Genomic DNA, 14150 nt, shown 5'->3' with positions numbered 1-14150 from the left:
AAATATGGTAAGTTCATTTTCTCTTGCATACTAACTCTATAGATAATAGAGTATTAGTGATGTGAGAATTGACATTTATATTTCGGAAGTGATTTTAAATTGTCATTTGATTATTTTGTTTTCAAATCACTTCACGTCCATTTCACGTGTTAAGAGGTTATTATTTTTCGAATCTCGTGTATAAAATAAAAAATATGGGTAAAATTAAGGTAAAGAAAAACAAACCAAAGGTGCCTCAGTTACAAGACCCCAAAAAGGATGATAACATGGTGGTGTTACCACCGGTACGAATGTCTGATGACCCTACGCCTAAACAGGTTAGTTTAAAACAAATTGACCGGTATTAAGGATCTTTATTGATGAATTAGTCATATGAAATTACTGTACAACTCATCTGATATTATGTTTCTTCATTTAAGATTAAATGGATTAACAGGCAACGAATCTTGGTATTTGCTGCGCGTGGCATTAATCACAGACATCGTCATTTAATGGAAGATTTAAAGAAACTAATGCCTCACCATAAAACAGAATCCAAAATGGAAAGGAGCAAAAACTTATATGTGGTTAATGAAATCAGTGAAATGAAAAATTGCAACAAATGTATATTGTTTGAAGGAAGAAAAATGAGAGATTTGTATCTTTGGATGTCTAACATTCCCAATGGACCCAGTGTTAAGTTTTTAGTTGAAAATAGTAAGTTAATCTTATATGTTTTTATATCAATCTATTACTAAGACTTAGAGCAACACCTCTACTGGGTTTCCTCGGAAACTCAAAAGATAGCTAATAGACCCTATGGTATTTGTTCTCGTGCATAATGACATGTGCATTATGTTTGATACTCACATAATAGTTATTAATAATTAGTTAGGAAGTCTTCTAACAAATGCAAATTTGAAATTGTTACAGTACATGTTACATACACATGACAATTCCTGTTACAATGACATTTCTTGAAGAATAATAATGACTACTGAACCAAACATTCTGAGTTGAAATATGCCATATTTTAATTCTCAATCAATTCTTACACTAATTATAAACTTCTATATATTTAGTAATAACTCTTGGCTGTTGATTTTCCATAAATTGAGATTTCAAAAGTAATCAATAACAGCCCTTTTTACAAAATATTATCTTTTAAATTAATTGATGACCTATTGGCCTAGTGGCTTCAGCTTACAACTCTCATCCCCACTGGGTTTGCACCAATGAACTTTCATTTTATGTGGGAATTTAACATTAGCTTGAATGGTGAAGCAAAACATTGTGGGGAAGCCGGCTTGCCTCAGATAAAGTTGACGGTGTGTGTCAGGCACAGAAGGCTGATCACCTACATGCCTAGTAGATGATCATGAAACAGATAAATGAAATGCGAGGCCCAGACATGCTAATAAAAATTGACTAGTGAGAGTATTACTCTCTCTAAAGGCTAAAACATAATTTTATAGTTAATTAAATATAGTTTTATAACTTTATTACTTAAACATTTGCCTACTGCACTCTATTCTGTTAAGTGAATAATTTCTTGCAGTTTACACAATGGGAGAACTAAAAATGACTGGTAATTGTCTAAGAGGATCAAGGCCCCTATTATCATTTGATCCCCAGTTCACTAAGGACCCACATTATTCTCTATTAAAAGAATTACTAATTCAAATATTTGGTGTACCAAAACATCATCCAAAGAGTCAGCCATTCTTTGACCATGTCTATACCTTCATGATACTCGATAATAGAATCTGGTTCAGAAATTATCAAATATTGTCTGAGGATGGTGCATTAGCAGAAATTGGACCTAGATTCGTTTTAAATCCTGTAAGTATGACCAAATTGCCGGATAAAATTTATATGTATCATTCACAGAATGAAACTATTATTGAAAAGGAACATTTTGCCAAAATACATTTGTTAAATGTCCCATCAAGTTTAAAAAACACATTTTAATATATTCTTACTTGGACAGACTATTTAATATGTGAGTTGTTTATGAAATTGTGACAGGAATTATGAATTTTGCTAAATTTTTAGGTAAAGATATTCTCTGGCTCTTTTGGTGGTGCTACACTTTGGGAAAATCCTAAATATATAAGTCCAGCTAAATTGAGACAAGCATTTGCTAAAAAAGCTGGCAACAAATATGAAAAGCGAATTGAACAGAAAGTTCTTCATGAAGCAACAAAACCAGAAACTGGATATCCAGATATTGAAGATGCGGCCTTCTTCAAAGGTGATCCATTGAAAAAGGCAGAACATGTGGTTGTAAAAGGTAATCTCTTATAAATGTTTTTTATCGTAAATATCTGTTAAACTTTTTCATTAACTGCCAAGTAATGAATGAAATTTATGTTAATGATGTATGTCATATGTCTAAACTTGTTATTATAATAATATGTTATTTCAGAGGAAACCCAAGATGCAGAAATGAAAGATGATGTGGAAAAAGAAAATGATGAATCACCTAAAAAACCTTTATCCATGAAATTGAAGAAACCCAAAACTAAACCAGACATGGCAATTCGACGCAAACAACTAAAGGCCAAAAGTAAAAAAATATCTGACCAGATAAAGAAAAGGAAGCAATTTAAGAAAAAACCTGTTAAACCTAAAAAATAAGTTTAGGTAAAAATAAAAGACATTTTACACTCCATTGTTTTATTATAATTAGGAAACAGTTCAAAAATGTCAAACAACTTTTACATATAAAAATGCATGGAAGAAATGTGCTCTCGAGGTAAAACTTACATTATAACATTAAAATTAATAATACTAAAAATTAGATTGCTAAAATATATAGCCATTGTTCTTAAGAACATCAAAAAAATTAAAATAATCAATAAAAATGAGTAGAAAATATAAAAATTATCAAAATACATTATTATGCTGAATGATTCATTTGATTAAAACTTATTACATAATAATAAAAAAATATGCATAAAACCTAAGCGTTTTTTGTGAATTAAAGTCTTCATGATAGCAATAAAGAAATTATAGATTTAGATTAGAGCAAATTGTCAAAATAATGGACGGTTGATCAACCTCTCAGTGCAAAAAGCGTGACTCCCAAACACGACATTCACTTACAAAATAGATTAAAAATTACTTGGAATAAAAAACTACAATCTAAGTCACTTCTGTACTTGGAAGATTTAATTAATAACTTACGTATAAATTAAAAACTACGTAAAAGAGTAAAAAAATAAAAATATTCGTTTGTACTAAAACTTGATTATGCATTTTTTATAAAATATGGATAAAAAATAATTTTATGTTAAAATTACATTTCTATTAAAGTCTTGTATGATTTATATTGAAATTCAGATTGAGATTCAGTTTTTTTTTCGTTTTTGAAAGCTTTTCTCTGAAATAAGTAAACGTTGGTTGGTTGATTAAAAAAATATACACGCTTACTCTACAAACAAGCAGCCATGGAAGAGTGGCACCGACTCTGTGTCACTTTGTGAGTAAACGTGAAGACTATCTGCTAGCTTTGAATTCAAAGACAAGTTTAGCTTATAAACTAACTCGCATTTGTCAGACACATTTAATAATATCAGATTTTTTGTCTGCAATATTGGTGTTAAAACTGGAGATGACGTTTAGTATTGATAAAGCAGTGTAAGGCACGTTTAGATGGCGACTAAATAACTTTTTTTAATTAACTGCTCAATATCAAGTTGCATAAATTTACCTGAAACAATAAAAATGGTTTTTTAATACCAAAGAGCTAATTGAGCTGTAAACTGTTATACTAGATATTGTTAGTGGGTTATTTTTGAAGTGAAACTTCTTTATCGGCGTTGGAAAAAAATTTACCGTCACTTTTTTACGATACACGTTTTCATGTCTTTACCTCGAAGCTATTAATAACAAAAATATACAATAAAGATAACAATGAATAATATAGAATAATAACGGTAGTAATTCTATTACGATTAATGAAATTCTGTAATAATCTTAGTAGTAATAATGTAAAATGAAATAATTGTATTATTTCTATTGATGTCTATGATAATAAAAGCCTTTTGTTAAACTTTATATAACCAATTTTTGTAAAGTTGCATATCATTTTTCGAAAAATAAGGTCATAAACAAGTTTCATTTCTTACAGTGTGTACACTAGTACACGCACACATTTTTTTTAATAACACAAAGATCGATCATGAAAAAGTTTGTTTTCGATTTTGGTTATAAGTACTTTTCATCGCAGCGTAAACACAAAGAAAAAGAGAGAGAGAAAGAGAAGACATTAATTTGATTAACCTTGCAACTGATTTTATGAGCGATGATGTAAATTTTCAGTCCACTGTTAGCATTATGTTAATATATTCCAAAATACGAGCAGAATAAAGAAGCATTTTGCCAATATGGTGAAAGTACGCTCCAAACCAAATAATTATGTGTTAGTATTTGTTAGTAATCATGCATAAACTCACAAATCAGTACTTTTGTAAATCCTCCATTTCGGCAGTATCAGCCTTGTGTCCCCCCAACTCTGCGAGTCTAGAATTCTTCCATCTCCCGTCATCGCCGTTCATGTTTCGGTCTTCGCACACGCAGAGGAATAGAGAATCCACTACCATCTGTAATGAAACTAGATATTTACACAATACGCTATTTGAAAATATTTTAATAACCATTTTAGATTATTAGTGAATATATATAATAATAATATTGTTATTTTGATAATTCAAATCAATCATTCATAATTTCAACAACCCGCCAAAACGCTTCTCTAATCTCTAGACAAGATGGCATCGCACCATTCCTTTCGACGTACCATGCTTGTCACTATATTAACTGTCAATTTGTAAATTGTCATTTTGAAATTAAACATTTACTTTATTTCGAACTTAAACAGTCATCGTTTATAATCATTTATGTACTTATTATATACCTAATTTATCTGATCCTTTTCAAATTCCGATCCAATTTCCAAACCATTGAAATAAATCTAATAACACCCTTCCTAACTTTTTTACATGGCTGACGCACAAACCGTGCAGGCCAAGAAAGGGGAAAAAAGAAAACAGTCATCGACGAAATTAAACTTCAAGACAGTGATAGGATTATTCACACACAAGCTATCATCATCGTCTATTCAACTAATCTGTGACCATTTTGTTATTAACATAACAGTTACCTATTGTATCAAAAACAATATTATTATTATTAATTTCCTAATAAATCATTATTATTTATGTTATTATATTATATAATGATTTTAATCCACGATATTACTTTCAATAACACTTCATTTTTTAAATATTATTTTCTATTATACGAACTTACCTCATACAGCGACAAAATGCAGTGTGCTATGAAGAATGAAAAAATGCAAATAACCAAAGTGGGAACAGCGAAGAAATGCAAATCCGAATTCCTTTTGAGTAGCAACAGCCCAATGATTCCAGTCAATGCGGTCACGATGCACTTTCCCAGGAATAATATGAAATCACCCACACTGTTTATTGTCGCTACTTGGAGTGCATTGTTTACTATTGTACTGAAAGCCTACAATTTTACATTATATATATTAGTAAAGATTTTTTTGGAAATTTATGGACAGTAAAGTTTTTTTTTTAATTCCCATAAACAACAAACTCACCTTAGCAGCCGCTTTACAGAAATGACATCTCTCAATACTAATAATTGTATAGGCATTGTGGTTCAAATAGCGAATAAATTTCTCCAAACAATAGAAGCAACAAATACCGCATTTCAGTCCACATTTCGCACAATCCGAACCCTTTTCCGCTCTCGAAGATAATCTAAAATATTATTAAACGTCGGTTTATAAGAACCAACTCTTATTATCATTTTGAAAATAAAAAGTATTAAATAACAGTCTTATTTACATAGAGCGTAATAGTATTTTAAGCAACTGTCATATAATAGAGGGTATTAAAACATGAGTGTAGTTCAAATTCGTATGTACGAAATAGAGCCAAAATGGAAAAAGTCGGTTATTGGTCTATTGACGCAGAACCAGCGTGTTGCGCGCGCAACGCGCTCACGACAGATAATGTGTACTGAAATTGAATTGAAACCTCCTTGGTCGGGTTAATAATAATAATTTGTTTCTTTTATATTGCATTTTATTTAATGTAGCTACCTATAGACATGAGATTAAATAAAGTAGTGTATGCAACTGCATATAATTAGGTTCTTTTGTCAAAAAAACTACACCCATGTTTTAATACCCTCTATTATATGACAGTTGCATAAACTACTATTATAATATAAGAATTCTTCTCGAGTCACACGTCTCATCACGTATTCTTATAACGCGATTTTCGTCCCCGATATAACACGGAGATTTCTCAATGTGAAATTTATTGTCAAGTCCATAATTAGTTTTCTGTCATGTTTCAATTGTGTTGTTTCAAAATTCAACTAAATGACTTTATACTTTACATTACTTCAAGTTTTTGGATCGTTAAAAAAAACGGTTTTAGGAAAATACATCGACAACGGGATCCTACTGTATTCATTTCCAAGATAGAAACACTACAGTCATATATATCTCGGTAAATACATTTAAATTTGTTGTTTGCTTCTCGTTTGCTTTGTTTATTCATTAAAAACAGTTAGAATATGTTGGAATGTGGAATGTGTCCCTTTATTACCTACTACTGCTACTTTTTCACAATTTTTCTTCTTGGTTAGTCTCAGAATTCATTGTATTTACTAAATATTATTTTTATTACAATATCCACGTACATTCTAACATAAATAATTATTTATAGTAAACGTCTCCAGAAAAGCCGGATATCTAAAAATCTGTCTGTAAAACGGACTGTTGCTTAAGACGATTTTAAGATCGCGAGTTTGTGAATCTTATATAAACATTTAAAAAATCATACTTAGCGTGTAAATAGGTGAGAATCAAGCGCGGTATCTTGAACAATGTAATCAGGAACGACCCCTTTGCCACAGAACCCAAGTGATATTTTAAAAGCTTTCCAATCGAATACATCACTGGTGAAGGGTGCGTGTTCGTACCTCTGGAAAACAAATACAGTATGAGATATTTCTGACCAATACCTCGCGATCAGGGCCGTAGATTTCTGGGAGGAAGGCAATTGATTCAATACGATCTATGAAATAGTGAGAAATTATATAGGAGAAATTAGAACTTTCGCACGCGTATTCATTGAAAGTATTTTCTTCTTAATATTACAGGGGGCAAAAGGGCAGAAAACTCACCTGATGTTAAGTCATACCACCACCCATGGACACTCATTGCCTAAAGCCTCGCCAGTTACCGGCCTTTCATTTGGGACGTATTCTTGAAGGACCTTAAGTCGATGGGTTCCATAATGGTGGTATTCAATGCAATTTTTTTTTAATTTGCGATAATTATAATTCAATTTCAATAATCCTGATGAATCCATAGACAAAGTTATAACGAAGAATTAAGCGACCTATCTCAAATTCGAACTGAAACTAGCTATGAATGTAAAGAAAATATTTTGCCGATATAGTGTAATTACTTCCGAAGAGCATCCTAAATAAACCTTACCTAAAATACCAATGCGAGACAGCACCAGCGATGGTCATCTGTTGACAGCCGAGAATGAACTCGCTCCCCCATACAAGGCAAATCAGGCACATCCACCACATACTCTTCACCCACATTGGATTGAACTCTATTGGATCTAGAATATAGCCTAATATAAACAAAATATACGTAAATGAAACAGATAACAGATTTAATATAATTGAAAGTCTAATATGTGGCAGCATTTAATAATATACTACATTCCTTGATAAATAAGGTTGCTTTCAATCTGTTTGTTTACATTCTCAAAAACAACGATCGTGGCGAAGGCGGCTTAATATGTCAAAGTCTGAACACAGCGGTGATATCATTTAACAACATATTATGTACTTTAGACACGAGTTGTAATAAGGTCAATTTACTTAGAAATATGGGAATTGGGTCGTATTTTTTTAGTCAGCGAATAATCATATAGTCTGTTAATTTCTACAAATTATAATAGATCTACATCTATTGGTTATGGACTTATATGACTTTGATGTTATTAAATTATAATTACAATGGCAGCTAATACCAGCACGATTGCTCCGACATAAATTTGTACATAGGTCATATAACACTGTGTCAATACAAGCGAGTTTTATAAAAGTCAAATATACTTTCAATGTTCATGTAGTACATTGTTACTGCTACTTTTGTCTAATAACGGATTACCACAAACACGAAAAAATATTAAAAATAAACTTTAAGTAATGATCGGGGTAGCAGCTACTTCACCTATAAAAAATAAATATTACAAGGCATTGGGATTTGTCTTAGAAAATAGCACTTTTAATAAAGAGTAATAAATCGATGCATTTTATATTTAAATACTTAACATTATCATGTTATTAACAAACAAAAACAAATGTTATAACTAATCCTTCTCCTTGTTCTGTGACGGCTCTATTACTCTTTAAACCCCGATATTTGAAATTAATGATTATTATAGACGGGAATGGGCACATAACTGCGATCCCCAGCAAATGTTTGTCATTTAATCATGCAATTTCTAACCAATTCAATATCCATAGTGCTTGGAATCACCATTCTCATTCTCGGAAGTTACATGTTTAGATTTATAGTCTATGCGGAAGGAATGTGCAGTGTACCTACCTATGCGTTGGCAACCAGTGCCAACTTGGGGGTTTTGGCCCCTCCTAATGTAAGGGGAAAAGATGTCTAAGGGTTTTTGGAGGTACAATATTAAAAAAAATCCAAAATTGATATTTTATACTACATGAATGTATATTAGATGCACATTTCGAAATTATCTCTCAAATCGAGTATACAACAAAAACTTTAGAGGTTTTAATAGATATTTAAGGGCATTTGGTCTTGCCAGTCTGTAGGAGTTGGCAATACTGACGTCATTATAGTCTATCTTGATGCTTAATATGACATTAAAATTACATTATTTCTGTGCATAAATAAAATGACGCGTATCAATTAATTACATTAATTCGCGTAAATGCCATGACAGTTGTCTTTCCGCATTTATAAATTATTTTTATATTATTAAAAACTGACAAATCTGCGTTGGTTTTAATAATCGGGGTGACGTAATACTTAATACCTTCTGTGTAAATGAGTCAACTGTTACAATGTTTTTATGACTAACAAAAGATACATTGTTAACATTTTATATAGTTTCTAGGTTAAGGTATAACCGATTTTAACCGAAACTAAAAGTAACGCTTGCATTCGAGATTTATTTAAAAGCGGATATTTTTTTGGAAATTCATAAATAAACCTAAAACACAATTTAAATAAAAAATAAATATTCTCATTTCACAAAATAATTAATAAAATAATAAAATTTCTTACTTTTCAATTTAGCACTCTCATTATATGTCTGCGCCTGCACAGCTGCATTGTCAATTTGATCTGGCAAGATGGAGCCATTAATGAAGAAGTTTGTTTTGTATGGAATCCCTGGATAATTTGCTGTAGCTAGACACACCTATAAACATATACCTACATCATAATTTTTACATTTAGTAGTATAGATTATTCAACATTTTTTTATAATAGCAAATTCAGCCACCCTTTTCATACCACACGGCAAATTAAATAAACTATACTCACAACAACTAATGACCAAAATGTAAAAAACAGCACAAGGAAGAAAAATGTAATAATTGGTTGAAGGAAGAGCGCTGGTATGGACCCAAGACAGTGAGCAGTCTCCTTAAACAGGGCTGCTAGAAATGATACTCGAGACCGCATCACCCAAACAAGAAGCAACAGGATCACCTATAATAAATGAGTTCATAATTTCAAGCTGAATTCATCTTGTGCCTCATAACTTATTGTACATAGTTTGGTTGAGCCTATGACCATTGTTGTCTAAAAATAAATGAAACAATATGTTATACTATAACTAACATATTATCTGTGAGTAATATAAGTCTGATGTCTTAAGTCAACAAGACTCAGTCTGGCTGTAAATGTAAGTTATTATATATAAAAAGATTAGGAAATTATATTAATTTCTAGAATTCTTAAGTCAAAAACTTAGATTTTAATTAAATTCTTTGCAAAAATTCAAATATCTTTAAATATACTCACTGTTATAATTGTTGCAATAATTGAGTACCATAGAAATGCCTTTTCATTCTTGAAAGATTCCTATAAAACAACAAAACTTTAGAAATAAATTAACCCTTAAAATAACACATGTTCTGAAAAGCCTTACCGCCAAAAATGCAGAACTATCAGAGAAATCTCTCTGTTTTGTTCTAAGCTCATGATAGGTGTACCACAGTAATACTGTCCCTGCTACGCTTACTACAGACACAACAATCATAAATATCCAAGAAACCAGTGTCGCTAATAAATGCAGTATTGAGACCATTATTAAGGAGAATACTGAAATAAAATATATTATGTTTAAAAAGTTTACTGAATATACTTAAAAAAATTAATTCATTGTTAACTTAATACAATAAAAACATGTTTTCTCGTATTAAAACAGACAGGCAGTCTATAATATTTAATTTAAAAATGTTAATACTTACTAAAAGCTATAATAACACAAATTATCATTTCTTTCCAAGAATTGTATAAATCAGACAGCATTTGCTCAATTGTGTCCCAACTATTGAGTAAGTCATAAAAATCTGTAAAAACCTTTTGAGCTACTTCTTTAGCTGTCTTTGGAAAACATCGGTTAAGAAGTGGAAATGATTCATAAACTGGTAACACAGGGCAAGGGCCTATGTAATTGTTTAAACCGTGGTTATTAGTTGTTGTGTTCAAATTAATATCATATCTACACAAACTTGACCCAGTTTCTTTGTAAAAAGTTTGTATATCTGTAAAAGTTTCCATCTTCTTGCTTGGACATTTCTTAACACAAATCTTAAGAGATTTCCGCAACTCTTTGATATCCATAAAAAACAAGTAAGGCTTATCAACTGTGCTTATGCCCGCAAGTGGAAAATTTATTAATTTCTTATTATTTGCCACTCCACAGGTATTTCCAAATGAATCATAACCATTTATAAGGCGTTGTGGATTTCCATACACAAAGGCAATTGCAGCAACAATAATCTAAAAAAAAATTAAATTATAAATCATAACAAATATTTTTAAATGTTCCTAAGATCAATAACAATTCTTACCATTAGTATCCAAAAAATTACATAAATAACAAGCCATAATACATCAGTGCAACCCTTTTTTGGTTGTTCATTTTGAGGAGCTATTTCACTTTGAGCACACCCCATTAGTAATCTAAATTTATGGACAGTGGTGCATATACGATAATAGTTTGTCGGAATAAACTTTTAAGTTTAAACTAAAAGATTCTCGCTAGCCATACGCCAACACAAATAATTATAGGCGGGGCTCTTAATCTAGTTAAGCATCACTGTTTATGTCTATAAAATAATCTTCTTTTTATCAATCAATAAATTATTTTGTTTAAGTTGTATAAAAGGATTTATATAAATTACACTATTGTGATCATGAGTGGCGAAGAGACGAAGAGCACAAAAACATCAAAGATTATAATAAAATAGTAGAGGAGTGAGATCACTCTCGAGTAAAATTAGTAGCTAAACTTAATTTTACGCCCTCTGGAGTTGACTCAACGGCAATATAGCGTATATTTTCAAATCGCTTTGAACTAATAAAATACTTCACACAAAAAAAAAGGTTAATTTATTTTGTTTAAATTATTATTTACAACGACTGCCCTCGGGTTAGCCCCCGGGCCAGTTGTAAAACACTATTACGACTGTTTTAATCTTTTTCACTCTGACTTCCTTGGGTATGTACTGTAAGTTTTATCAGAATTTTTGCCGACAGTTTACTATAAAAGACACGACGTTGTCTTTATTCTACGGAAATTATTTTGAGCACAATGTTAAAAATACTCGTTAATGTAATTTTACTTCACCTGAAATTTATCGCAACCGCCACTAATATAGTTTTAGCCTAGATTTTAATTCTATCAAATAATCATAAAAGTGATTGTGAAATTTTAAAACAAATAAAGAGTGGTAATAATATATCCCTGTTTCAACAAGGCCCCCGAAAAGAGTGGTAATAGGCTATTACGTTCTAAACATTCGTAAAATGTGCCGTCGTAATGTGCGGTTACTGTGTCGTCCGTAATTATGAAACAATCGTAAATCGTAACTTTGCTTTTGCTTTTCAGTCTTATTAGATTAATTACTATAATGTATATTTTAAACAATCTTTTAATCGTCGCATAGGAAAAAATAAGCTTTCATTTTAAATATGTATGTGTAATGTAGTAGTTCTTTTATTTGTCCCGAAACAAAAAAATATTTTTCTTTTACAACTTAGTTCCCTAAGATTTTCCAACAATCGAAAATATTCCCAATTATGATTTAAAAAAAAAACAAGAAAATAATAACCGACATTTTTTAAAATTGTTTAACTCCAGTCCTTTTAACTTTTCAAATGTCTGCAGAATAAGATGTAATAAGTATGTTTTTATTTAAAGTATGTATTTCAACTTAGGTAGTATTGTAGTTTTTTAGTAGGGTGATAATTAGAGAAGACCTAGTACTAGTTATAAGGCGTTAGTTGACTCGAAAGCACACCCGACCCTGAAAAAATAATAATTAATAATATAATTAAAATAATAATTTGACAGGTCGGCAATGTTGTCTGGTCTTGAAAAAATATATAACATGATGAAACTAACTGATGAGGCCTTCGAGTCTATTACGGCGGAAGATCGGATAGATCAGTGCACATATGTCGAACATTTAGAGGAGGAATATTTAAGCAATATCGGCCTTATGGCTGAAGAGATGGACCGAATAATTATATCTACGGCTAGTGATACTGAATCCATGATTCTGTTTCCATCCACTCTTCAGACAGTCATCGCTGTATCCGCTGATCACGATTATTCAATACAACTCTGAATAAAAAAATTGTATGTTTTTTAGGTCGAACACCGCTTATTTTAGTAAATAAAAATATACTTTTTACATAACAAAAATATAGTAAATATTGGTTAATTACATATGCTATTTTTTTTACTCATAACAAACTACTTATTACTACTAGAATACTCAATCTGTAATGGCTGGCGGGGGACCACAGACTTATGACAGCATACATTAATTTTTTATGTGTCACTGCAATATTAGAAGAAGTAGAGATCTGTGGTAGAAATGCTACTTCCTATCCTGTGCCTGTCTGGCTAAAGATTTTTGCACATGAAATCTAAAAATAAATAGTTTATCAACCAAGTTGAAATACAACAAATTTCTAAAATAGGTATTTCCGTCTTGCGTAATTAATACACTTTGTTTTTAAATATAAGTAATATATCTACAAAGTAATCATTTCCGATACTGTTTTTTCAGTGCACAATGTTTATGAATTATTTTGCAAATAGTAAATCGTTACTCTTTCAACAATGCTGCAAAAGATATTTGAACAATAATGTTGCAAGTGTAACTAAAATACACCGAGAAATATATACTAGAATGTACCCTACCAAAGTTGTACTACCCAATGGAGCATCTATTAATATCAGATATAATGAACCTCGAAAAATCATTAAAGTAAGTAATCAGTATTTTTATAACCTTCTCACTGGGTCATGAGGAAGACACATTAATATATCATTCATGAATAATTTTACAAGTCAATACAGATTCATTAGCTATTAATAATTTGTAAGACATAAGACTTTCGTGTACATCTATTATTAAATCATCAATATGTTATTTTACTCCAACTGAGTTTTTCAAAAGAAATAAGGAAGTGGCTAATCTTAAACTTATATATGTTTTTTTTCAGTTACCCTTAGATTTATCATTATTATCAGATGAGGAAAAGAAGATCAGATTAGACCGAAGGAAACCAAAGAAAAAAGTGAAAATAGCTGAAACTATTGAAGATAATTTTAATGCTAAAAAGTATTTAAAATACTTAAAAAAGAAGTAAATTACAGATGTAAAAGTAACTAGTATGCATTTAGTGTTTAGATTTTAAAATAAAGAGGTATTACTGTTCGTTTCTAAAATTAAAAAGAACCTTAACTGAAACAAAAACTTAAAAATTCAACCATTTAGTAAATTGGTTTTTCGCAAAATCATTAAAGATGTTG

The 14150-nt window shown here is 30.6% G+C and overlaps 3 protein-coding genes across 5 annotated transcripts; 2 read left to right on the top strand and 1 right to left on the bottom strand.

Annotated features, from left to right (window-relative positions):
* The first annotated feature begins 102 nt into the window (after window positions 1-102).
* LOC123707657 (ribosome biogenesis protein BRX1 homolog) lies at window positions 103-2645 on the top strand. Its single transcript, XM_045657916.1, has 5 exons — window positions 103-317; window positions 420-696; window positions 1538-1821; window positions 2035-2272; window positions 2408-2645. The coding sequence occupies exons 1-5, from the start codon at window positions 195-197 to the stop codon at window positions 2617-2619; spliced, it is 1134 nt and encodes a 377-aa protein (XP_045513872.1). The 5' UTR covers window positions 103-194; the 3' UTR covers window positions 2620-2645.
* A 55-nt stretch (window positions 2646-2700) lies between these two features.
* Window positions 2701-11786, bottom strand: LOC123707044 (choline transporter-like 1). Of its 3 annotated transcripts, none has more exons than XM_045656806.1 (12): window positions 11173-11786; window positions 10567-11101; window positions 10245-10417; window positions 10118-10177; window positions 9635-9802; window positions 9374-9509; window positions 7529-7676; window positions 6870-7010; window positions 5612-5774; window positions 5296-5517; window positions 4440-4586; window positions 2701-3694 (listed from the first exon to the last, which is right to left on the bottom strand). In XM_045656806.1, the coding sequence occupies exons 1-11, from the start codon at window positions 11275-11277 to the stop codon at window positions 4443-4445; spliced, it is 1995 nt and encodes a 664-aa protein (XP_045512762.1). In that variant the 5' UTR covers window positions 11278-11786; the 3' UTR covers window positions 2701-3694; window positions 4440-4442. The 3 variants fall into 3 exon arrangements, with proteins under 3 accessions (XP_045512762.1, XP_045512764.1, XP_045512763.1); XM_045656808.1 differs by having other exon boundaries at window positions 7529-7664; XM_045656807.1 differs by having other exon boundaries at window positions 4450-4586; window positions 11173-11785.
* A 1421-nt stretch (window positions 11787-13207) lies between these two features.
* On the top strand, window positions 13208-14055 carry LOC123707824 (39S ribosomal protein L55, mitochondrial). The gene is made up of 3 exons (XM_045658179.1): window positions 13208-13312; window positions 13402-13602; window positions 13841-14055. The coding sequence occupies exons 2-3, from the start codon at window positions 13408-13410 to the stop codon at window positions 13985-13987; spliced, it is 342 nt and encodes a 113-aa protein (XP_045514135.1). The 5' UTR covers window positions 13208-13312; window positions 13402-13407; the 3' UTR covers window positions 13988-14055.
* Window positions 14056-14150: the final 95 nt, after the last annotated feature.

This window comes from Pieris brassicae, chromosome 3, assembly GCF_905147105.1.
Source record: "Pieris brassicae chromosome 3, ilPieBrab1.1, whole genome shotgun sequence".
NCBI classification, from domain to species: Eukaryota; Metazoa; Arthropoda; class Insecta; order Lepidoptera; family Pieridae; genus Pieris; species Pieris brassicae.
The sequence above is the reverse complement of the archived record's forward strand: the minus strand, read 5'-3'. Positions and strand labels throughout refer to the sequence as shown.

Coding starts and splice junctions, on each gene's coding strand:
- LOC123707657 (XM_045657916.1), top strand. CDS start 195: ATGGGTAAAATTAAGGTAAAGAAAAACAAACCAAAGGTGCCTCAGTTA. Junction 318..419: donor ATGACCCTACGCCTAAACAG/GTTAGTTTAAAA, acceptor TCTTCATTTAAG/ATTAAATGGATTAACAGGCA. Junction 1,822..2,034: donor CTAGATTCGTTTTAAATCCT/GTAAGTATGACC, acceptor CTAAATTTTTAG/GTAAAGATATTCTCTGGCTC.
- LOC123707044 (XM_045656806.1), bottom strand. CDS start 11,277: ATGGGGTGTGCTCAAAGTGAAATAGCTCCTCAAAATGAACAACCAAAA. Junction 10,418..10,566: donor TTGTGTTATTATAGCTTTTA/GTAAGTATTAAC, acceptor ATTTTATTTCAG/TATTCTCCTTAATAATGGTC. Junction 9,510..9,634: donor CATTTTGGTCATTAGTTGTT/GTGAGTATAGTT, acceptor ATATGTTTATAG/GTGTGTCTAGCTACAGCAAA.
- LOC123707824 (XM_045658179.1), top strand. CDS start 13,408: ATGTTTATGAATTATTTTGCAAATAGTAAATCGTTACTCTTTCAACAA. Junction 13,603..13,840: donor AACCTCGAAAAATCATTAAA/GTAAGTAATCAG, acceptor GTTTTTTTTCAG/TTACCCTTAGATTTATCATT.